The sequence below is a fragment of the Enhydra lutris genome, unplaced genomic scaffold, assembly GCF_002288905.1.
Source record: "Enhydra lutris kenyoni isolate GAN:26980312 unplaced genomic scaffold, ASM228890v2 scaffoldscaffold25, whole genome shotgun sequence".
Classification (NCBI taxonomy): Eukaryota; Metazoa; Chordata; class Mammalia; order Carnivora; family Mustelidae; genus Enhydra; species Enhydra lutris.
The window spans coordinates 7,194,681-7,218,071 of NW_019154109.1; the positions used below are offsets into that span (position 1 = coordinate 7,194,681).

At 58.0% G+C, this 23,391-nt stretch overlaps 1 protein-coding gene across 2 annotated transcripts; it reads right to left on the minus strand.

The window, feature by feature from the left end:
- Window positions 1–4,825: 4,825 nt before the first annotated feature.
- LOC111151078 (ethanolamine kinase 2) lies at window positions 4,826–21,754 on the minus strand. 2 transcript variants are annotated; one of them, XM_022508825.1, is made up of 8 exons: window positions 21,481–21,754; window positions 19,486–19,745; window positions 16,438–16,560; window positions 11,685–11,827; window positions 11,036–11,119; window positions 8,438–8,583; window positions 6,926–6,999; window positions 4,826–5,290 (listed from the first exon to the last, which is right to left on the minus strand). In XM_022508825.1, exons 1-8 carry the CDS (start codon window positions 21,736–21,738, stop codon window positions 5,218–5,220), a joined length of 1,161 nt encoding a protein of 386 aa, XP_022364533.1. In that variant the 5' UTR covers window positions 21,739–21,754; the 3' UTR covers window positions 4,826–5,217. The 2 variants fall into 2 exon arrangements, with proteins under 2 accessions (XP_022364533.1, XP_022364534.1); XM_022508826.1 differs by lacking the exon at window positions 16,438–16,560 and having other exon boundaries at window positions 5,133–5,290.
- Window positions 21,755–23,391: the final 1,637 nt, after the last annotated feature.

Below are 23,391 nucleotides of genomic sequence, written 5' to 3' on the forward strand. Positions count from 1 at the left end.
TCTGCCAAGCCTGTGGTGCCTCTGGCTGCTGTGTTGATGCACACGCGTGTATGTGTAGGTGTGTGCACACGCGTGTTTCCATCTGTTCACTCATTGCACAAGGGATTTACTGAGCGCCTGCTCCGTGCCAGGCACCGTTGCTAGGTTCCTGTGGGTGTGTCTCTCGATGCCACTCTTGCTTCTCTGGGGGCCTCTCCGTGCTTCACTGTCCCCAAATTGCTACCTCTTTGTCAGTCTGGGTGTCTCAGGTTCTGTGTGTCCTGCGTGTGTTTCTGTCCTCGTTTCTCTGCAGGGCTGTGCTTTTCTTCCTTTCTTGGGGTCTGCCTCTGCCCTTTGGACACCACTGGTCAGCCCCAGGGCCCACCAGCCGCTCTGACCTCCCCCTGCCTGTCCCTTCATTCCCTCCCTGCCTCTCCCCTGCCAGCTGGTTCCCACACAGCCATTTTTAGCTCCGAGCAGCATGGGAATGTGCTCAGCCTCCAAGGGGGTCTTAGTGCCCCAGTCCCTGGTCCCAGCCTGAGTGCCGGGAGTTGGGGATAGGAGGATTGATGGCGCCCCCCCCTTCCTGACAGTTGATGGAAGCCCTGGAGAACCAGGGCTGCTCCTCATGGCAGCTGGTGAGTGGGCAGTGGGAGGGGGCTCCCCATTCTCGGGCTGGTGAGGGGAAGACTGCCCCTCCGACCTGCCGGCTCCTTTCCTCTCCCTCACTGACTGGGGAAGTTGCCTCAGCTCCTGCTTACAGGGACAAGTTGCGTCCCTTAGAAGAACCCCACTGGCACCTGACTCCAAAGATCCAGAACAGCCCTTGGGTCAGGGTGGGAAGGGAACCCCAAACCCCACAGAGGCAGTTGTGGTGTCTGTGCCAACCCCCTCCCCCAGTCGCCTTCTCTTCCTCCCCCCGCCTTCCCTTCAGTCCAACTTCTCTCCAGGCTGTTTCTTTTTTTATGACTGTAAACATAGATAGTGCTTTATTTTGTTAATAATAAGATAATGATGAGTAACTTAACCAGCACCTTTCTCCTGTTTACACTTGGGGAATTTTTTTGTTTTCTGTTGGCATAATAAAGACAGACCATTTCAGAATCTAGTCCTTGTGAGTGGGGGACCTGGGAGGCTGGCCCGGAACCACAAGTCCTAACTGTGCCGCTAGCCCAGGCACCACTGCCCCCTTGTGGCAACTCCCCAGAACTTCGGGTGTGGGATCTGGGAGCCAGCCTCTGAGCCCAGTGAAGCCCAGGCCAAGCCTTTGGAGGGTCAGAGGCCACCCAGAGAGCAGCCTGCGCCCTGAAGAAGACACTGCCCCTGCCTCCAGGAGGTAAGCTAGACCTCCCCACACATTGGTCTACCCCGGCCCTAAGAAGGAAGGCAGTAGGGAGAGCACCGTAAGCAGTCAGGAGGCCACTACTGGCCCTGTGGCCTTGGCTGGGGAGGCGGGTGTCAGGTCTCCCGTCTGGGCTTCATCCGAGGTTAAGCCTTATCCGTAGTCTTTACCTCCTTTTGGAGAAGGAGCCCCATGAAAACCTAATGAAAGCGGTGGACCCTCCTCCCAGGAAAGGGCTCCCATGGATGCCCCAGTCCATTTAGGAGCCCTCCAGGATACTGAGTAATGAAGCAGGGGCGCCAGTGATGTGCTTCAGGGCTCTGTGACCTTTGTTTTGAATGAGGATTTTAGACACGTAAGGCACTAAGAAGTAACAGCCCATTAGACTTAAAAGGGCTGATGACTAACCAAAACTCTCAAAGTGCTTGTTAACCATCAATAAAAAGACCAACTCTTTATCAGACATCAATCCCATTGTATGGAATGGGGGCAGCAAAGCTGAAGGGTAATGCTAGTGGAAGAGTGAGACCTGGGTCAGATTAATAGGTTGTGTGTTCACAACCAGGGACATAGGAGAGGGTGGTGGGGAGAGAAGTTAGGTGTGCTTCATTCCAGGGTCTCTAACTCGGGAGAAGACTCCCCCAGGAATTACTAAGTCCTGGCTGCTAGCCTTTGCGAGTTTTTCCTGGCCCACACTCCCAGAGCTGCTCCTCTTAGCTCAGGTGGAGTTAACAAGCACAGCCCGGCCCCCCAGGGAAAGACAGAGGTGGTCCTTGGGAAGATGAGGGAGGCTGATTGCAGCGCCTGCCCTCTAGTGGTCATGGGGAGAATTGCTCATTTTAACTTGGCACTGCGGTCTCCCACCAGACTCCACTATCTCCCACACTGTGTTTCTAACCAAATCAGTGCGGTCTGTCAGGACACTCCCAGCCAGACTCACCCTCATCCCCTGCCAGTCCTGAGTTCCTCTCACTTCCCCATTCCCAGGTCCTCTGTGGCCTTGGGAGACTGGGGCCAAAACCATCCTCCTCCCACTATAGGAACCCTTGTCCTGCCCTCATGGAATCACATGTTCTGGATCCTTCCAGGATGGACAGTGCCCTCCATGAGGACTGTTGGTTGGTGTCCTGGAGCCCTACCCCTTCTGCCCTGGGAGAGGCAGCATAGAGTCACATAGGCGATGAGGCCAGGAACAGAAAAGGTCCTAGTCCTTTCTGGGAAGCCTAGGGCATTCTCTGCCCTCTCTGTGCCTCCGGCAAAGGCTGAGGGTCAGAGCCCAGCAGAGATGAACTTCTGCCCTGGTGTGCTTTGGCTAGAGCTCCTGTAGAGCCCACGCACCCTCCCCTTCTGCCCCCCCCCTTCCCCAGGGAGTTGCTGAGGCCTGGTGCTTGGAGCAGGGGCTAGGGGAGCTGGTTAGTCTGGGGTCTGGGGTGGCAGTGAAAGGAGAGCTAGGACTCCAGGCTTTGAGGGGGAGGGGTGTCCTAAACTACCCCTCCCCCACCCTGCCCCCACTTTTCCCCTCCCCCTGGAGCTCTGGAGGAATGAGGATGTTTTCTCAAAGGCAGTGGGGTGGTGCCTGCAGGTTCGCTCCTTTGGTGCAGGTGGTGGCGGGGGGCCGTAGGGGCACAGGATGGTACCTGGGGGGCCCTGTCCCAGCCATTCCCTGCTCACCACTGCAACACCGTCTCCAACGCTGTGACATCAAGGCCCCAGGAGGCTGGAAACGAAGCTGCCTTCGCAGTGGTTATTTCTGCCCTCAGCTCCAGAGGTGGATCTGAGAGGAACAAGGAGGGTGGGCACTGACCTTTAGTCCACGAGAAGGCCCTGCCCACGAGCACCTGACCCCATGGTACCCTTGAGGGGCCCTGCCTGCCCAGCCCTGGCACCATCACTAGGCCAGGCCCACCCCCTCCATGTCCTCTCCCATACCCTTCCTGGGCTTGGTACAGCTACCCCGGCCCCCCCCCCCCCCCCCCCCCCCCCCTGCCCCTCCCTGGCCTTGGTACAGCTCCCCCGCCCCCCCCCCCCACCCCCCGGCCACACTGGATCACCGTGACCTTGAAGGCCCCAGCTGCTGGGTCTAGCTCTGCTCCAGCGGTTGCCATGGCATCCGGTACTTTTGCCAGCAAAAGCCAAACAGCCAGATTCTACCTGGCAGGCGGCCACTGCTCTCCCTGCTCTTCAGGGTACTGGGTACCTTCTGACGGGCCCTGGAGGCAGCACAGCGGTAGCAGCCCAGGCTGCCGACAGGGGTACCCTGGCTCTCCTTTCAGCTTCTGGTCTCCCTTCCCTCTGGCCTTCTGAGAAAGTAACAGATTGGTTCCAGAAATCATCCTTGCCTGCTTTCCAGCAGAGCAGCACCCCCTCCCCCTCAACAGCTAGGAGCTAGACTGGGGGCAGGAAGAAATCCTGAGTACCCTCCCCCAGGGTCTCTTGCCTGGTTACCACCTGGCGGAACCGCAGTTGGGCTCCCTTCCCCAGTAGCAGTGTCCTGGACTCCCCTTATTCTAGCAGGACGGTCAGAGGCAGAAGAGTGGTGAAAGCACTAGCTGTGCCCAGGCCTATCCCGGACCAGGAGCACAGGCCTCATGAGCCAGGTGCTCGGAGGGTGGGGGAGGAAGGGTGCAGCCCCAGGGAACCCTGGAGAAGCGGGTGCAGCCACCCCTACCACCCACTGTAGGAGAACTAGTCCATTATACCCTCTATGTCAAAGTCAAATCCTCACCATCGGCACTCAGACACAGAGTGGTCCAGAAATGGCCATTTTAATGCAGAAAACCATGATAATTTACAAATGAATCACTTTCCTAGGCCAGAGCCTGGAGGCTGTGAGGGCAGAGAGGTGGAGGAGGCCGAGAGGAGGTGGAGGCCGTCGAGAGAGTCGGGGACCAGGACCCGCTGCTCAGCACCTTCATGACCCACCCATCCTACCCAGGCTCTTGGCCGCACGGCGAACCCCGAAGTCCCTAGCCCCACCCCCTTGACTCCCACTACTCATTTCCTAGTGGGAAGTCTTTGGGTCAGGACAAAAGGTGAAGAGGGAGAGACAAATCCTTGGAAACGAGGGCCTGGAGGGCAGGGAAGGGATCAAGGTGGGACGCTGCTGGCCACGGTGGTGGCCACCCTGCTCTGGCCAAGCACAAAGCCGAGCTGGGCTCTGGAGGCCCAGGAGGGCACCACTCCCTTGCCTTCCCTCCCAGCAGGTGGCAGAGGGACAGAACACAAGCACAGAGCAAAAAGGGGAGGGGAGGGGAACACAGGTCCTGGGGCAGAGGTTTGGGAAAGGGTGGTTTGATTGGATCTGGCTTGGAGAAAGGGAGGGGATCTCGGATGGGGTGGCTTTGGGGAGCCGTTAACCCTAGTTCTAGATCATTCGCCCCAGACATGTGCATCCATCTGTCAGAGTCGGCATGATGCTGGTTGGGCTCGTCAGCACCTCCCACGTGGGGCGCGCAGGGGGAGGTGGGCTGGAGGCTCAGGGCACTGGAGGTAGAAAGGAGCCCTCCCACCTCCCCCTGTCCCCAAGCCAGGAAGGTCGAAGACACATCTAAGGCAGCCCCGATTCCAGCGTGGCCTGAGGCCAGGAATACCGGGCTTCCCAGGGGTGGCTGTGGTCCAGGCCCTGGCTGACTGCAGGCACTCCCACCCCCAAATCTGGCATGGTGAAGGGGACCCCCAGAGCTGGGTCCTATCAGCCCCTCCAAACAAAAGAACGTGGTCTCCAGCAACCTCCATGGGGCGGGGGCGGGGGCTGGCAGCAGGGGTGGGGCCTTCTCCCTGGACACCCACCTGTCCCCTCTCCCACCTTGTCCAAGGGGGCGGACCCCAGAGCAGGACCGAGCCCCGGAGAACGGGTCTGGCCTGGCAGGTGGGTAAGGGAGAGATGGGGAAGCTGGTCACTTTGGCATCTCCAAGGCTGACACTTGAGGCTTCACCTTGAAGTACTGATGGAACCGGATCACTGCGTACCTGCGGGAGGGAGAGCAGGGGAGCCCGGCTGAGAAGGAAGGCCAGGTGGGCCCGCCCCGGGGTGGGGGACTCACACCCTGAGCAAGTCTCACCAGCTCCACCCCAGGCAGGAGAATGTGTTTTTTTTTTCTTAACTTCCAACTATTTTATTTTTCTTAGATTAGACTGGAGCAGCCCTTCCCTAAATGCTTTTTTTTTTTTCCCAGTTCAGCAGTGTAAAGTACACTTACATCTTTATAAACAGCCCTCCAGGACTTTTTCAGTTGGCAAAACTGAAACTCTGTACCCATTAAACAGCAACTTATACCCCCCTCCCACCTAGCGCTTGGCAAAAACCACTCTAGTTTTGTTTTTTTTAATTAAGTAACCACACCACATGTGTGGCTCAAACTCCTGACCCCGAGGTCAAGAGTCACATGCTGTACTGACTGAGCCAACCAGGTGCCCTCCTGCTCTGGTTCTGTGAACTTGACTAACTCAGTTACGTAAGTGGAATCCTACAGTGATGGTCTGTTTGTGACTGGCGTTCGCTTAGCAGGTCCTCAGAGGTCCTACGTTCTAGCGTGTGACTTGGTTTTCTCTCTTTAAAAGGTTGAGGAACACTCCCTCGTGTGTGTAGCCCACCTTTGTGTCCCCAGTCAGCCGTCATGGACATGGGGTTGCTCCCGCCTCTGGGCTCTTGTGAATAAGGCTATGGACACGGGTTTGCACATCTCTGACCCCCTGCTTTTGACTCTGGCTGCGCACGCAGCGGTGAGAATGCTGGGTGGCCCAGGAATTCTATTTTTAAATTTTTGAGGGAGCTCGGTATTGTTTTCCCCAGCAGCTGTGCCCTTTTATGTTCCCGCCAGCAGCGGCCAAGGGTTCCGATTTTCTGCATCCTTCCCAATGCTGGTTTTCTGTTTCTTTGATACAAAACAGCCATCCTAAGTGTGAGGGGGAGACCTCAAATGTGTCTTTGGCCTTTTCTCCAGTCACTGTGAACATTGTGAAGTCGGAGTAGTGTCTCCTTCCCAGCTGAGGGTGGGTGGGTTGGGGGCAGACAGGGCAACAAGACGAGACCAGAATGGAGAAAGGCTAGACCACACGACTCCTGGTCCTTGAGGCCACGTGTACCTGAGACGTTGGAGCCAGGAGACAGTACTCCAGTACGGACCCCGGGTCAGCCCTAGTACCTCACTGGGAGGAGCTGAGCCTGATACCCCACGCAGTAAGCGCTAAACCGCCCGAGTGGCCTCAGAGAGTCACTTCTGCGCACCGGAAGAACTCTGTCCCCTCTGCCATAAAATGAACACTTCCTTTAACCACCAGGCTCTGTGGCTAAGAACAGTGGCTGCAGAACGGGGGGCAGTGAACTAGGTCGTAAGATGTAGGAGGGAAAGCGAATCTGCTGAGGCATGATGGGAAGGTTCGAGAACTTCTGACTACTTTTAGCGAGGTGCTCTGGGCTCAGGTGTTTCCCCTAGAGTGGTGACCCCATTGGATATGGGGTGGCTGGATTGGGGACAAGTTAGCAGAGCAGAAGAAGGGACTTTGGATACCATTGTCTCTGGACTGTCCTTTGCGCCTACACCCTTGGCTTGAGCTACTCCTTTCCCCCACTCCCCACCGCCCCAACTCGCCCTCTGCACTCACCTGAGGAAGTCAAAGTCGATGGTGGAGAACTGGTTCTGGATGAGGGCCCAGAGTGCCCAGAAGAAGTGAGATGCCTGGAAAGGGACCAGAGTAAGTCAGCAAGGCAACCACTCCTGCCTGTCAGGAACCTCATGGAGCCAGTCGCTGGTCAAGTCGCTGGTCAGCGTTTGGGGGCTTTACTCCCTTGAGAAAAAGGCAGAGCTCTACCTGCCAGGTAGGGGTCCGCGGGATGGTGCTTCTAATGCTAAGCATAGCTCCATTCCTGGCATCTCCCCTGCCCAGGGGAGTCTCCTGGGGCCTTCAAGGCCAAGGCACCAGGATGAGATGAACCCCTGCCCCAGAGCACAGGCCCAGTCCCATCAGGAGGACCCCCTTAACTGACGTCCTCCAGCCCGTTTACCTCTTCTGTCTGTAGGTGGGCTGGGCTGGGAAACAAGTGTAGGTGTGACAGCACGAGGCCCTGAGTCTGGGCTCTAAGCCGTCAACTGCTCCCTCCTTGACCAGAGGAGCCCTTAGGATAAGACCACCCCAGGCTCAAGAAGCCAGAGCCTGCTCCCAGCTGTCCCTGAGCAAACAGTGGTGACATCATGACTAGCCCGAGCCAGGGCCCCCACCCCACCCCACATCCTGCTCAGCCGGGGTTTGGCTGCACAGCACCTACCTCCACTTTTTAGGACTTCAAGGGGCATATAGACCAATTAGCAAAGTGTCAGTGATGACATGAAAACATTTAGCAAGAGGCAGGCCTAAGTGGAACAGTTAAGAAGCAGAACCTGATGGGAAATCAGTTTTGTGCCAATGAGGAAAACAGGAGAGGTAATCCAAAATGACAGGTAAGTAAAGATTCTACGTAAGCTCCTCGCTGTATTGTGAAATTCAGGGCAGTGGACCTGTTGTCTTGCTTCTGCAAGGCTGGCGTTAATAAGACTAGTTAGCAATCCCCTGGGCACACACCGGAAGAAACCGGCCATGAACCAGGTACCCTGGATGAATGGCACTCCTAATCGAGAACTGACAGCTCGGTAATTTGAGCAGGAAGAGCGTGATGGGAGAGACTTATATGCAGTTGAGTCAGTGGCGGTCGTTAACAAGGAGGATTGGAACTGACATTCTTTATCTCCTCCAAAGACTTAAAAAAAAAAAAAAAAATGAGATGCATTTAACGGCAGCATGAGAGGCTAAAGTTAGACACTAGAGAGAATTACTTCTCCAAAGGAGAGAACTGCTAAAACAGGAAGCTGGGCTCTTTTTTGAAAGTCTTTCCCTAGGAAGGAGAGACTTGGGTAGGGAAATGCAGGGAAGAGGGCACCTCCGTATTCTGGGGATGCCCAAGAGGGCTCTTCCCAGACCTCACTTCCAGGGTGGAGGTTCAGGAGCAGGGGCTGGGGTCTTAGGACCTCACCTCTCACCCTGACCTCTGCTTCCTTTGCCCTGGGCTGTTGGAGGAGCTGGGGGTGGGTCCTTCCTCCCCTGCTGCTGCCCCCCTACCACCACCCCTGTGAAGGCACTTACCAAGGCGAACTTGTTGACTTGCACATAGAGCCTCTCCACCTCCCTGGGGGTCACGGCCATGCCCTTCTGTGCCTGTAGGTAGTAGTGCAGCCACTGCAGCTGGGTCTCCCGGCCAGGGTAGCGGCAGTAATCCACCTCGTTCACACCTGAGGGGGAAGCGGCCACACGGCAGTGGCTGAGAGGTGGGCCCACCTGGGGCGCGGGGGACGACTCCAGCTCACCTGTATCCCCTGCTCCCCTCAACCTTTGTGTATGTCCTGTGGGGCTGTGCCTAGGAATACAGCCTGTCAACCACTGAACTTACCCAGTGTGGGGAGCTGGGGGTGCTGCTTTCCGTGGGATGGAGGAAAGCCGAGGCAGACTGGTTGTAGGGCGAGGCACGATCTTGGGTGTGACAGGGACCCCTAAGACAGCATCGCTGTACCCCTGTGCCTTTCAGAGCAACTACGGCCCACAGGAGGTGCTCGGCCACAGCACCCCACCCGGGGCCGCCTCTTTGGTGGGATGCAGACCAGTGAGCCCCGCACAAGGCCTTCCCGCCCACGGGCCAGAGTCTACCATCTAGAATTGTGGGTCTCTTACTGCCTCCTGGACCAGTGTTGAGCTGGCTCCTTCAAAACATCACCCAGGGAGCTTGGTAAGAAGTTCCCAGGCACCTCTAGCCCCGTGTCCAAAACTCCAGATAACTCAGAAATGCAGCCAGGCTTGGAACCCCGGACCGGGTGGCTTCCATTCCTTCCGGTCCTGCCCTTGAATCCTTGAGCTGCCAGCCCACCTAACGCACCCCAGCCACATCCCTGGCCCAGTGGCAGAGGCTGGCCTTCAAGCTGGGACGGAGAGTTGCAGTTCACTTAAGACAGGAGCAGGGCTGCCCTGCCCATGGTTTCTTCCTCTCTTTTCCTCCCTGTCCTTCCCAAGCTCCCCTGACTCCTGGAGAAACACACTCCATCTCCTGGGGTCCCAAGAGGATGGCTGAGAAAGAATCTTCTGGTGCAGGTGTAGAAACCCCCAGAGAGCAGAAGCTGCTCCCAGGCAGCCATGGAGAGGGGAGGTCAGGGATGGAACGCTCACCTCCTGCCTCCCAGGGCTGGGTCTCCCTGCTCCCAAGAACCCAGGAGTGCTCCCTCCCCAGCTCCCAGTCTCCTTCCCTGCCTTCCTCCTTCCTTCACAACCTGAGAGCACAATGCAATCTGCCCCTTGGGAGAAATTCCAGCTGGATCTTGCTCCATGTGGGGCAGGAAGGCTTAAGATGCTTCAGAATGATCCCTTCTGGAAAGGCTAGCAGGTCTGGCAGCTGAGCGCCCACAGGCCCAGGGCCCTGCCCAGCTGAGGCCCCACTGTCCCTTGGGTTCTTAGATGCTGCTGGTGGCCATCCTGGGAAGTCACACACTCAGGTACAATGAGTGCTTGACAGACCTGGTCACCTGGGCTTCTCAATGGGACACAATTGGCCAGGCTTAGGCTGGGGAGTGGCCGAGGCTGGAGGAGGTATGTGGTGGCTTGACAGCTGGCCTGGGTGTGCCTCACCTGTCCTGCGCCCCAGGGGCTGGCCCCATTCCCCTAAGCACCCCACACTACCCGATGTCGCTCCAGCCCCAGTGTCCAACTCCATCCCCGAGTCGCCTCTCTGGCCCCATCAGATCCTTTAACAATGAAGCTCTCAAGCCGGAAAAACCTGCCCGGCTTCTTTCACACAAATGCTGCTATTGTACAGCCTGGGCCTTCCCTCAACTGGCCAGCACAACCAGACACCCCTCATCCAGCTGCGTCCGTTCCGGTGCCGGCCTCCTTAGCTACCAGAAAGCTTCCCTGCCAGCGAACACCAGTAGGAGGCTTAGCATGAGCTCCTCTTGTGTGTGGAGCTCACGCTGATGAGAAGTAGGAGGTACGGTTAATACCTCCACTTTGCAGAGGCCCAGAGAAGGTAAGTAACCAGCCCCAGGGTCACACAGCTAGTAAGCCTCAAACCAGGGTTTGAACGTGGACAGTCAAGTTGCAGAGTGTGTGCAAGTTCCACCTCGATTCTCCTCGGGACACCAGCTTGTCCTGCTCCTCTGCAGGCAGGACCCTTACGATCGTGCAGGCAGTGCTGGGCAGAAGGCAGCCTGAGCAAAGGGACAGGCAGAGGCTGTGCCTGGCCCATGCCAGCCTGTCTACCAGGGGTAGAGGAAGGGGGCTTTTTCTTAAATTTTTTTAATTTTCTAAAGTAATCACCCGATGTGGGGCTTGAACTCATAACCCCAAGATCAAGAGCCACATGTTCCACCGACTGAGCCAGCCAGGCCCCCAGGGGTCTTTTCTAACTCGCATGCCAAGCCCGGGATCCTAAGGAGGGGACTTTGTCCTGGTGGGTACCCAACTGCCCGATGGGCTGGCGGGGGTCTGCTCTGTGTGCGGGTCCGGCCTCACCATGAGCCTTGGAGCCCACCCCCCAAGGCAGGCTGTGCCTCCCTTCCCTGAGCTGTGAGATTTTGGAGGACGGGCTGTCACGCCTCCCTGCAGTGAGGGCAGACCCCCGCCCCCATCCTCACCCCGGACCTGGCCCTCCATCACGAGGAAAGTGTCTTGGACCGAGACAAACAACAATACTCTTCTCACCTGCAAACTCGTTGAAATGGTTGCCAATGTCAAAAGCTTGGTAGTTGTAGCCGGCGTACTCATAGTCAATGAACCGTACGTGGCCTGTGAGGAAAGACAGCGGCCATGAGGGTGGGTCCCGGGAGAGAGAAACGGGGCCCGGTCAAGTCCCCACAGACCAGAATGCCCCGGATGGCGGCAACCCAGCCCAACCTGCCCTCCCTGGGGGTGCCCTCGAGGCTGTTCATTTGTCCCCCTGCCCCCCAGCTGTCCACACACAGGTGGCTACTCAAGACATCTGTCCTCCTCGTGGCCGAGGAGCAGAGGTAAAGGTCAGGGCCCCCCGGGGGTGGAGCTCTCATGGGGCACACAGAAGGGTTCTGTCCCTAGGAGGGCCCGGGCCACCCCAGACGTCCTCAAAAGCCCAGAGTATTGCAGCAGGGGGGATGGCTCAGGTGGCCTCACACGGAGGACCTCCACAGACCACGGCATAGATTTTTTCCAAGTGGAAATGTATTTCCTTCTCCCTTTTCTTAAGTTAATGTGAGACCTAAACCGGAAGGTCGCCTTTTGCTCATCCCGGGGCCGGTCTGAGCAACGGCAGCCGGAAGGCCGCGGATCACCAGGGTGTCGCCCAGCTGCGGCCCAGCCAGAGCCGGGGAAGGCGTACCTTGGGTGCTGTCGTAGATGATGTTCTTGCAAAGCAGGTCGTTGTGACAGAACACCACCGGGGAGTCCAGCTGCGACAGGTGTTCCTTCAGCCAGGACAGCTCCTGCTCCAATACCTCCACCTTGGGGACATCTACGGAAAGGCTGGGCGGCGGCAAGAAAGGAGGCCGGTGAGGGGGAGGGCTGACAGCAAGACAGGCGCTGGGCCTCCGGAGCCCTGCGTGCTGGCCCCGTCGCTACCTGTTCCTGCTGGGGACCCCTGGCCAAATGGGCCACCCTTCAGACCCTCACCTTTGTCGTCTGGCACTAAGACGTCCTGATCTCCTGACTTCCTGCAGTTACCCTAAGCAGCTTATTAAAACACGGGTGTAAGAGCCTTTTGCAAAGCACACATGTCCCTGATCCAACAGTGTCCCTGCTACTTCGTGAGAGGGCGGGGAAGGTAAGGAAGGAGGCACAGGAAGGACGGGAGGGGACAACGCGTGTCTGCACTCAGTTGTTCCAGACGAGTACGAGGGCAGAGGTCTGCTCTCTAAAACAAGACTGGGGAGGCCTCACAGTGCCCTGCGGAGGGGCTGGAGCATAGACACTCCTGGTCCGTCCCTCTCCTCCTCCAGCAGCTGGGTGTCGCAGGTGGAAAGGCCCAGAGAGCTCATAAAGGCTAACTTCTCATCTCACAGAGAGGCCACTTGGGCCCACTGAAGGAAGCAAACAAACTGCTTCTTGGGCTCACTCCTCCAAGACCAAAGGAATATTAAGGGCTTTCAGTCGAGCACTTGCTCTGTAGCTCCCCAGTGACTTGTCCCCTGCATTCTGAACTAGGAGCATGTGTGTCCGTGTCCCAGACCACGCATGCATGCACAACTTGTATGCAGGAATACAGATGACAGAGGCCACCCCTCTTTCTGCCCTACCCCTTCTCGTGGTACCTAAGGTCTCACTGCTGAAAGAAACCTGTGTCGAGGAATGAATGAATGAATGAATGGGTCCCTCGGTGCCGGGAGCAGAGGCCATGGAGAGGCTGTTGAGGGCACACTGTGCTGGGACGCTCTGAACTTTGGTCCCCAGGAAGCACACAGGTCTGTGTACACTGAAAAGCCAAACAGTTAGCACAGCCCTTAAAATCCAGAACCACCAATGGGTGGAGGGGAGGAGGCTGGGGTTTTATCTCCTGTTCTGTCTCCATGTAGCTCCTGTTTGCTTTCTTATCCGGGACAGCCCGAGTATGTGCGGGAGGATGAGCGTGAGATCCGTCCGTCCTCCCCATCCTCCCAAAGGATGCCCCGTCCCCCCGTCACGTGGCCCGGAGGCCAAAATGTGGCAAAGAGCATTCAGTGACTAAGGCGTCCTCCTGTCCCCCCGGGAAGGGCTGAGCGGCAGGCTCCTTCCCAGGCTTTGAGACCGTCAAAGCTGAAGAGGATCTGAGGCCTCTCGTCCAAGTTGTCAAGGAAATGGAGGCTCAAGGAAGAGCAGAGGCCTTCCAGCTTCCAGATGTTTCTTGCACAGCTGAACCCTCTTCCCCCTCACCTAAGGGAAGCAGACCTCAGCCTGTTCAGGGATGCAGAATCAAGCCAGACCTCCTAACTGCAAGGGTCCCAGTGCCCCTCAGAGGCTCTGCACAGGCCGCTCTGAGCTGGGGGGTAGCCTGCCGGGGATGATAAGGGGAGGCCTTCCTTTATCCTTACCAGAGTTTATCTGGGTCGCCCGGTCTACATAAACGCATTTCAGTATTGGCTCTCCTTAAGAAGATACCCTTCAAGATTTTTTTTTTCTTGCTCCAAGACCATCTAAAGATAAGAATTAGGAGGCTTCCTTTGGTTTGCCCAGGTCTCAGCCTGAAAAACATGTCTTTGACATCTAAGATACGTGCTGCCCAGGCCCTGACCGCCGCCTGACCCCCACCTTACCCAACCCAAGGCCATGCAGATGGTTACTGGAGGAGCCATCCAGGCCTTCTATCTCCCTGGGCAGCCTCCCTCTGCTGCCCCGCTTCCCGCCGCGGGCCACTTGAAAGCCTGCCAGCTTTGCTACCCTTAGCCCTGACACCACTAGACTTTCTCAAGGCTGTGGGGTTGGCAAAATAGTAACCGCCACCGCGTCACAGAAACGGTCACACCCCAGGCAGCCTGCTGCTCCTACTCCCTGGTCCCTCAGAGGCAGCAGGATGAGGGTGCAGGGCCCCCCCACCCCATCCCAGGGAAGCCTGAGGGTTCCTGATGAAAACACTGCTGCTTGGGGCTCAGTTATCCCAGGGTTGTGATCCCAGGGTCCTGGGATGGAGCCCCATGTTGAGCTCCCTGCTCAGTGGGGAATCTGCTTCTACCTCTCCTGACCCTCCTCCCCACTCGTGCTCTTTCTCTCTCAAATAGATAAATAAAATCTTAAAAAAAAAAAAAAAGAAAAAGAAAAAAAACACTGCTGCCTGCCAAAGGTCCCCACAGCTCTCCGGATATGGGCGGACAGAAGTACCTTCTCCCACAGCAGACTAAGTGTCCCAGCTTCCTGGATCATCACCTTTGCCCTGATACCACACAACCATCTGCACCTCCTCCTGGTCCCCCGAAGCAGGGACCACCCCCACCCTCTATGCCCAACCAAACACCAAGGCCACCAAATCTATTCCCACAGGGTCCCTGACACACCTGCCACTCTCCACCACCCCCCCATCACCATGAGGCTGCCCATGGATCTTGCTCATTCTTCCTGAGTGGGTCGCCCTACCTCCAATCCCTATCCCCACTTCCCCAAATCCCGCCCGACTGTCCCTTACAACACCAGAGAGCCTTCGTCCTAAACCACAGTCATGGTCCCTGCCTGGCTCAGAGACCCCTGCAGTGACTTCCCACTGTCTGCTAAACAAAATGTTGGCTCCCTAACCTGGCTTCAAAGAGTCCTCCCAGTCTAGTTCCACCCCACCTCTGCACCCCACCACCCACAGCCCTTTCCAATCTCTCCTGAAGGCCCATTCCAGCCACCCTCATCCACTTGCCACCCATGAGCCAAGTGAGTTCACACCGTCTCTGCCAGCCCGAGCGGCCTCACTTCCCAGCTCTGCCCCTCCTGCCTCTGCCAGGAAGACCAGCCCTGGTTCTCCCACCTACATGCATTATACACCCTGCCTTCTTTTGTCACTGTGCAAAGGCAAGTCCTATTTACCCAGATGGTTCCTAAGCTCCTTGAGGGCAGGGCCAATGTCACGTCTAGATTTTTCATTGTTTTAAATCCCTGTTGATGTTTGTGAAAGGCAGGATTGACTAAATCAGGGGTATTAGACTGTGACTAGAGCTCATGAGTTGCATCTTGTCCCGGTGACTGCTCATCACTGCCCCACTTGGGGCAGCTTAGGTCATTTAGGACACGCACTGTCCCTTAAAGAGGCTCTGAGAAGTTAAACAGCTCAATTTGCCAAGGTCAAAGGTATGACAAGAGCAAAGGTGGTCAGTTCTGCAAGGACCACTCCACTCCCAACAAGGTCACCCCTGAAGGTTACATGGTAATAGTACAAAGGACTGGACTCTAGGCCTTGAGCTGCCACTGACCTTGGGCAAGTCCCATCCCCTCTCTGGACCTCAGTTCATCCATCTACTAAATGAAAGTGGTGGGCTGCACGATCGGAGGGCCCTGTTGACTCAGACACCCCAGGGTCCTGCTCTCCATGTGCTGTTTTAGCCCTAGGGGATAGGCAGTCCTTGTCCCAGAGATAACATTTGGCACCGAAGGTCTGAATGTGGGCCATCCCGGACAAATAGTCCGAAAGCACGGCTTGATAATCATTAAGTGGGAGGATCCAGATAAAGTCACGTGTGTGTGTGTGTGTGTGTGTGTGTGTGTGTGTGTGAGAGAGAGAGAGAGAGAGAGGGAGAGAGAGAGACAGACAGACACATGATTGGGATAGAGATAATTATTGTCTTGTCATCTTGGAGGAGAGAAGGAGATACCCTACTCCCATGAACCTTTGGAACAAGGGAGATGTTCAACCCAGTAGGGTACATGGAGGGATCAGAGACTCACTACTGCCTTTCCCTGCAGGGGAAACAGCACTCAAGGCTGTGCTGGGGACAGCCAGGCAGCCGAAGGCTAGAAGGACTTTCAGGTTGCTGGCTGGAGAGGCCGCTGTCTGGGAGCCCAGTCTTCCCTGGGGAAAGGCACTGTCGGGATGGGTGGAGTACTGATCCTTGGAAAGGGCAGTGAGGAAATGGTAAGCTGTCAGTGTGAACAAAGTGAGAAGCAGGGTCCCCAGGGGCATGTGGGGACGAGAGGCGTCCAGGCAAGTAGTAAGAGTCTTGATGTCCCAAGGGCTTGTCAACTGACAAGCTGAGTTTTGACTGACTGTGAACTTGGTCTCACTCCATTCTCAGAGGCCAGGCTCTCCCTTCTGGTTGCTCAGAAAGCAGCTTAGGTAGAAAGGGCCCTGGGCTAGGAAACAGATCCCTGCCCCCCCACCCCCACCCCATGAGCCCCACATCCTGGGTCAAGCCTAGTCTCTGAGCTTCAGTCTCCTTTAAGTAAAAGGGGAGGCATAGTCCCCAACCCTCATCTCTACCACAACCAGAGACTCAGTGAGACACAAGCACACAGGCGTAAAGCTGTGGATCCAGGTTCCTGAGATTCAGTCGATCAGCCCAGCTCTGCTTGGAGACAGAGACTCAGCAGTCAGGACCTAAGCCCCTCAGCCTCCAGGGGGTGGGGGTGGGATGGAGCCCATAAAGGCAGCAGAGACAGGGGCAGCCTTGAACCCTCCCAGATCTTTGTACCTGGGGTTGATCTCGTTCTTCACAAGGGTGAAATAATTGTGCATCTTGTGCCAGAGGGTGGGCTTGGGCAGGCTGCCGTTGGCGTGGATGGTGTGAATCTTTGCCATTTCTAGGGCGATTAGCCTACACAGAAAACAGGAAGGGGAGAGGATCAGCGTGGGGCAGGCCCATCCCAGCTCAGCCCCTCCTGACCAGAAGGGGCTCGAACAGGGTGACGACTGGGGCCAGCCAGAGGGCTGAGTGTGGGACAGCTCTTTGAGGGACTCTTGCTCCTACGGAAGGAGGGTCTGAAAATGATGTCAGGCCTTTAGCCCAGCAGCGACTTTTCCAGAACCATAGCTGAGGCTGCTTCAGGGAGCAGGAAGGCAAAGCTGCGGGCCGCTGGCCACGGGTCAGTGAGCCTGCCCCACCCCAAGGTCATGTACCCACAGCAACCCGTGAGGACAGAAGGATCACCTGGGGATGGGGGCAGTGGACCCATCTGATCCATGCCCGCAGGGGGAGGTGAATGCAGGGCACTAAGGGAATGAGGGGGGTGGTGATGCCTGGCTGGGAAGAAATGCCCGCCTCTTATCAGCCTGGCCAAGGTAGGGAGGGAAGCAGGCCGGCCCAGGGCAGCCCTTTCCTCAGCAGCAGGGAGTTGATGCTGGCGGCTGGGTGCCAAGGACGCAAAACAAACCAGCGTTCTATTTTCAAGTTCTCCTGTGGACATTATCCAAGGTCCCGGGAGAGAAGGAGGGGGCGGTGGGGAAGGGGGCTGGGAGAGGGCGGGGGCGGATGGAGGGCTGACCGGTCAGAGAGGGAGGGCCTTGATAAGGACCCCAGCGTCTGAGGCCCTGCGTCCCAGCTGGGCTCCCCCAGTCCTCTGCCAGCTCTCCCTTCTGGAGCCCCACCCCCAACCCGGCTGCCAAGCCTCCAACATTCAAGCTTCCTTCGCCTCTGCCTGTTGCTCGAATAATAATCACTGGGAAAGACAACAAAGGCATTGGCTGTTTGAAACCTTGTTACTGAGCTGTTCCAGGGACACCCCTCCCCTTGCCAGGTCCTGGGAAGGGGCAGGCTGTCACCTAACAGGATAGCAGGGCAGGCTAAGGTCTCCTCCAGAAGCCCCCCAGGCTCCCACCTCCCGAAGGGCGGAGGGGGCAGGGGGCGTGGCAGCCACAAGAGGGTGAGCACAGAAGGCTGTGCTTTCAGAGGCCAGAGGCCCCGGGGTTAGGAGGGAGCCCGCCAGGGTTTTAGGCGAGGCAGGGAAAGAGACCTGAGACCCAGGCCTTTCCTTCCCGAAGGAAGATTCCGACTAGAGCATGAACAGAGCGTTTCCTTGAATATCAATAGGGCTGTTGTCTGAAAAAGCAATGGAAGTCACCTCAACACTCAGCATTTTTGTGCTGCAAAGCCTCACAGAGGTTGGGAGGTGGGGTTCAGGGGAACAAGAGGCCGTGGCTCCCCAAGGCCTCCTCCTCGCCTTTCCCTCAGAGATCCACCTTCCCCTGAGAAAGATAACGGGCTATCCTTGGAAAAATCATCAGGGAAGAGCCTACCTCCTACACCTATCCCAGTTTCTGGCTCTCCCCCAAGTGTAAAGTTGTTATCGAACCCACATCCATCTTCAATCTTCCTGATGGTAATTGTTTCCACGAGAGCACGAGGAACGGTACCACTTCCCAGAGGTGGCCGGACACTGGGAGTGACCCAGGGACAACGTGCCAGTATTTGAGCTTATTTACACAAGACTGAAGGAGTGCCAGCAGTGTGGCGTGGGAGAAGCCAGCCCACGGTTCCCCGGGCCCCCACCCTGCTCTGACCGCCTGCTTCCAGGCAGGACACTCAGCAGGAGCCGGAGAAGACCACTGGACAGGTTTGCACGTCCCCCTAACTCCAGACAAAGACACACACACACACACACAGATACGACATACAACTAGACATACAACACAAATACCCCAGAGCCTGACCAGCCCCAGAGGGAGCACTAGAGGGAAGGCATCTCAGAGTCCCTTCTAAGTCCCTGGGGGGCCCATCTGTCTCCACAAATAGGGCCAGGTGCACTTACTTGGGGTTAACTAGGTAACAGGTGAGGAAGCAAAAACTTCTTGGTCTGCTCCCTAGATGACCTTTTACTGTTTCACCTGGGTATCTGGAAAGTGCCTTCTCCTTCGCGGGGATGGGACTGAACCGGAGGATCCCAGGCTGCCCCCTGTGCTGCTTTCCAGGATCAGAAGTCAGCCTCGGTCGGCCTGGGGACCTCGCTTGGCCAGAGGGCTCCGCAGGCAGCGGCAGCATGGGAGGGAGGGCCTGACCTCCGTGCCCACAACGGTTAGAGGAGAGAAAAGGCACTAAGGGCTCCTCTTTAGTTCTCCCCCTTCCAGACCTCACAGAGGCAACCACGGTGCTTAAAGGTTAAGTCCGCTTCCTGGGCGCTACACATCCAGGCACTGGGAGGGGCTCCCAAGGGATCATGGGTTCTGGTGAACCTCAGGAAGGAAGCCTTGGCAGCTTCCCAAACCTGGGCTCCCACTTTGTCGGGGAACCTGGACGGAGCTCAGACTGGGGGAGGGCTGGTGTCTTTCTGGGCTGCTAACCCAGGCTCCCCCTGGATAGGGCCCATTCTCCTAGCATGCCTGAGCTCCTGGCAGGAGGGGAGGGGCAGGAAATCCTGGGCGCTCTGGGGATTTGGCTCAGATTTCATTTCCAAGGCTTCAAGATGTTTCCAGGTCAGACGTGGGGTGGGCAAAGGGCGGAGACATGAAGCCAGGAAGCAGAGCCCTGCTGCATTTAGGGAAGTAGATCCTTTGGTCCCAGGTTCACCAAATTCTCACTTGCCTAAGAAGCAGGTCACCTTTCCAGCGGATGCCACTGAAAATCCATACAGACCGATGGCCCCTCTCTGCAGAGCAACGCGTGCGCACACACAAACACACATTTTCATGCAATTTCAGGAAGTTCACAGACCTTATGACTCATTCATGGACTCCACTCTATGCCAAGGAAGTTGACCAAGGCTTGAGGAATCGTGGAAATGAATGGTAAACCGGGCCACCTTCTCACCTGAAGAGCCGGGGCTCCCGGATGTGCTCGGGTCCCAGGGCCATGCCCCTCATGTACTCATAGCACAGCCCATTCTGGAAGGTGCAGTAGAGTTTGGGGGCGCAGCCATGTGCTCGCAGCAGCTGGAAGTTCCTGACCTCATTCTCCCGGTCCACCAGCAGCTCAGTGCGCTCCCCGTACACCCGGACCAGCACGCAGTCCCGCATGTCCTCCTCCACGTAGCAGGCCACCAGCTTGTTGGTGATGCCATCAGTGAAGCGCTGGCATGGGGAGGGGGAGCACAAGGGCGTGTGGGGCAGGGTCTCTGTTCTGGCCCATGCCCATGGCTCCCCACCTCCAGCAAGGGGTGTTCATTTGCATGCCCAGCACAACCATGCAGAACCCTGCCCCACCATCCTTCGGGAGCTCAGCACTGTTCCTAATGCTTTACCCTCCTCAGTGCTTGGGAGAGCCTGAGTTCTACAAGAAAACCTCAGACCAGGCACCCTCACCTCTCCTGGGTCTGCTTCTAGCAGATGGGATTTGGCAGTAGAGGAATTTCCACACTCCTTGGTGGGAGAAGCCCCCTCCCCACTTCTTACCCCTCCATCCCTGAAAGAAATCTCTATGGACCAGATTGTGCCCAGGGAGGATCAGGAGTTGCCCAGGACAAGTACATCCTGACCCAGCTGTCTCTCATCCTCTGCCGGGCTCAGGACTCTTTGCTGCACCCCACACCCCATCCAGCCACGGCAGTGCGGAGTTTACAGAGGCTGGAACTCAGCCGAGGGTTTTAGGGGTCAGAGCTCCTTAGGGCCTCTGAGTTCCAAACCAGAAAAGACAAGAAGCCATGGGCTGGGGTGGGGGTAAACAGACTAGACTTTCTGGGTACGGTGACAAGGAGGACTGAACCATGGAATTGACAGGGCACAGTGTGACAGAGCCAGTAGGGGATTAAAGGACATCCGAACTAATTCTAGGTGGGGAAACTGAGGCCCAGAGAGGGGAAGGACTGGCACATAGCATGTTCCCTCAGTGCTGAAATTAACCTCAGACCTGCTCAATGCCTTGTGGGTCTTACAACTGAAGCGCGTCTTTTATTTCGAAAATGCTACCCACCCATCTTTCCCCCAAGAGGTGTCTGTCAGCCTCTGCACTGGGGTGGGGGAACCTGGCCTCTCCCCACCCTGAAGGCCCAGCAGCAGGGAGCCCCTGACACTCCAGAACTAGCCCAGCTCCGGACTTCCTCCTCCACAAGCAGCTCCCAGAGGGGCTGTCGGGGGAGGGTGAGCAGGAGAAGACCCTTTAGAGGATGCAGATCAGCTGGGGGGTCTGCCCAAGGCTCCTCAGTGGGAGGCTCTGCCCACATCTGTGTCCCGGAGAATGTGCCCAGCTGGGGATGAGGAGGCCCCCCTGTGTGGGAGGGTGCAGAGCCTGAGCCTGGGGCGACGGGGAGGGTTTCCATCCGGCGCAGGGGCCCTGGGCTAAGCCGGAATTCCACACGGTGGCTCTTGGGACCCGCTCAGAGCCTGGAGACTTTGCTCCCACCACGGGGTAGAGAAGGCAGGGGTGTGTGTGTGTGTGTATGTGTGTATGTGTGCGCGGAGGTGGGGGGGGCTCCCTTAAAAGTTCCTGCCTCCTCAGGTTTCAGCGCCGGCCGCGCGCTCCTCGGGCGGCGAGGGGCACTGGCGCGCGGCAACAGGGGGTGGGGCCCGCACGCGCAGCATGCTGACGGTGGGCAGGTGGACCTCCGGGCTGCCCACGAGCCCCCGGGAGGAGGGGGGTGTGGGGACCAGGGGAGGGGGTGGGTGGCCGAGGAAGGTGGGAGCCTGGCTCTGCTTGGGGACCAGAACAGATGGAGCAAAATACACACCCAAACCACCATTGCAACCCTGCCCTGCACAGCGGCCGCGCACCCCTGGGACCGCCACCCGGAAGGATGCACGGACAGACGTTCACGCATCCCCGCTCCAGCCCCGACAGGGCCCCGGCGCGGCTCCGCGCCCCCTCGGCTACCTTGGTCCGAACTTGCTCGGGCTTCCAATGCGGCCGCAGCTCCTGGATGAGGCGCAGGGCGCCCGGGAGGATGTCGTCCTGGTCCACGGATATGCCGAAGCAAGGGACGGCGGCGGCCCTCGGGGCGCCCGTTGGCTCCCGGCAGCCCGCGCTGGCCGCCGCCTTCTCCTCCATGCCCCATGAGCACTGCGGGCACGGCGCCTGCCGCCGCAGGTAAAAGGGCGAGCACGGCAGAGGAGCCGAAGGGGGCACAGCCATTCCCAGCAGCCCCACCCCCTCGGAGCCGCCGCGCGAGCGCTAGCCCCTGCGGGGGGGCCCGGCGCGGCGGTGGGAGTGGTAGAGGAGGGGCCAGGGGAAGTCCATGACTCAGGAGCCCGCTGCCCGCTCCGATCCGCGCCCGAAGCCGACCCGGGAACGCCGTGGCCCGCCGCGATTGTGACATCATCACGGGCGGCGGGCCGCGGGGCGGGGGCCCGGGAACGCCCCCGCCCCGCCCCCGCCCCGGCCCGCGGGCCGCCGCGGGCTCCGCGGCCGCCGCTACCTGGAGCGAGGGGCGGGGGTGACGCCCTCGGGGAGGCCGTGACGCCGGGGGCGGGGCATGGGATAGCCCCGCCCCTCCCCTCCCCTCCCCGCCCCCACCCGGGTCCCAGGGCCCGCAGCGCGGGGATCGCTCCCCCGGCCTCTGAGCCCGCGCGATGGCCAGCCTCCTTCCCCTTGCATCGGCGTGGGCCGCTCTCCCTGGGCGGCCTGGGGCAGGGCCGGAGGAGGCCTCTTCCTGCGCCCCGGTTCCAGCCTAGTGGATGGAGATCTGGCTGCCACCAAGAGGTCGGCTTGGACTTGCCCACCTGTGCCCCAGGTCCCCGCTGGAAAAGGAGTCCCCCGCTTCATCTCAGAGGCCCTTCTCCCTTCTCTGCAGGGAGCTCCCCAGACAAATCCTAACCTACCCCCCACCCCCCGCCCAACGCATGTATTAGGTGGAGAGGTGACATTGGGTGATGCATGTGGAGGATGGGTGTACGAATGGGAACTAAGATCGCTTGTCTTCAGCCCGGGTGGGAGAGCTCTCGCAGCCCCATCTAGAAAAGTGCCTACAGAGAAGGGGCCTTCTTCTGTTTCTCCAAGTTGTTCCTTTGGCCTCTTCAGGAACATCTCAACCACAAGGCCCCTATCATTATTGCTGTCCAGAATCCAGCTCTGCCCAGTGGAACTTCTGATAGTGGAAACGTTCTATATCCGTGCTGTCCAGCACAGTGGCCACTAGCTAGCTACATGTGACTGCCCAGCACTTGAAATACGGCTAGTGTGACATTCGACTTAATTTTAATTTTAATATAAATCGCCCTATGACGCTATCGTATTGGACAGCTCAGGAGACGGGGAAGCCTGCCTATTTCAAGGTCATGGAGCCCCAGGACATAGAGCTGGAAAGGACACTGACTCCAGCTCTGCCTTTTTGCAATGAGGAAATAAAGGCAGGCTGTCAAGAGAACTTAGAGAATGGGGCAGGGGGTCCCAGGCTAGGATCCAGGATCCTGAACACAGACTCACGCTCTTGGCTTGGGGAGGGGACCCTGCTGACAGCTCCTGCCTTTGGGCATCTGCTCTAGAGGAGCCCCAGGGTCCCACACAGTCCCAAGGGGTTGCAATTCTGGAGATATGAGGTTTGCCAGGGGCCTGGTTGGGCCACCCTGTGCTTCACCCTTTTTGGTCAAAAGAGGGGTGAACAGCTACCGCAAAGGGGGCCAGTATCCACGACTTTAGGTCGGTGCTGCTTCTCATTCCCCAACATACACACCCCATGCTGGTCGCCCGAGGAGTAAGAGTGGGAGAGGACCTCAATCTGTCGCGTTCCATGTCTGTGAGAGGGGGGACAGCTGTGTATGTGGTTGTGGGCTTGTACATGTGGGCCCC

Excerpts from the sequence above, each read along its gene's own strand:
- LOC111151078 (XM_022508825.1), bottom strand. The coding sequence starts at position 21,738 with ATGGCTGTGCCCCCTTCGGCTCCTCTGCCGTGCTCGCCCTTTTACCTG. Across the intron at positions 8,584-11,035 it reads CCATTTCAACGAGTTTGCAG|GTGTGAACGAGGTGGATTAC; the intron begins GTGAGAAGAGTA and ends CTTCCCCCTCAG. Across the intron at positions 7,000-8,437 it reads AAGTCAACAAGTTCGCCTTG|GCATCTCACTTCTTCTGGGC; the intron begins GTAAGTGCCTTC and ends GTCCCTTTCCAG.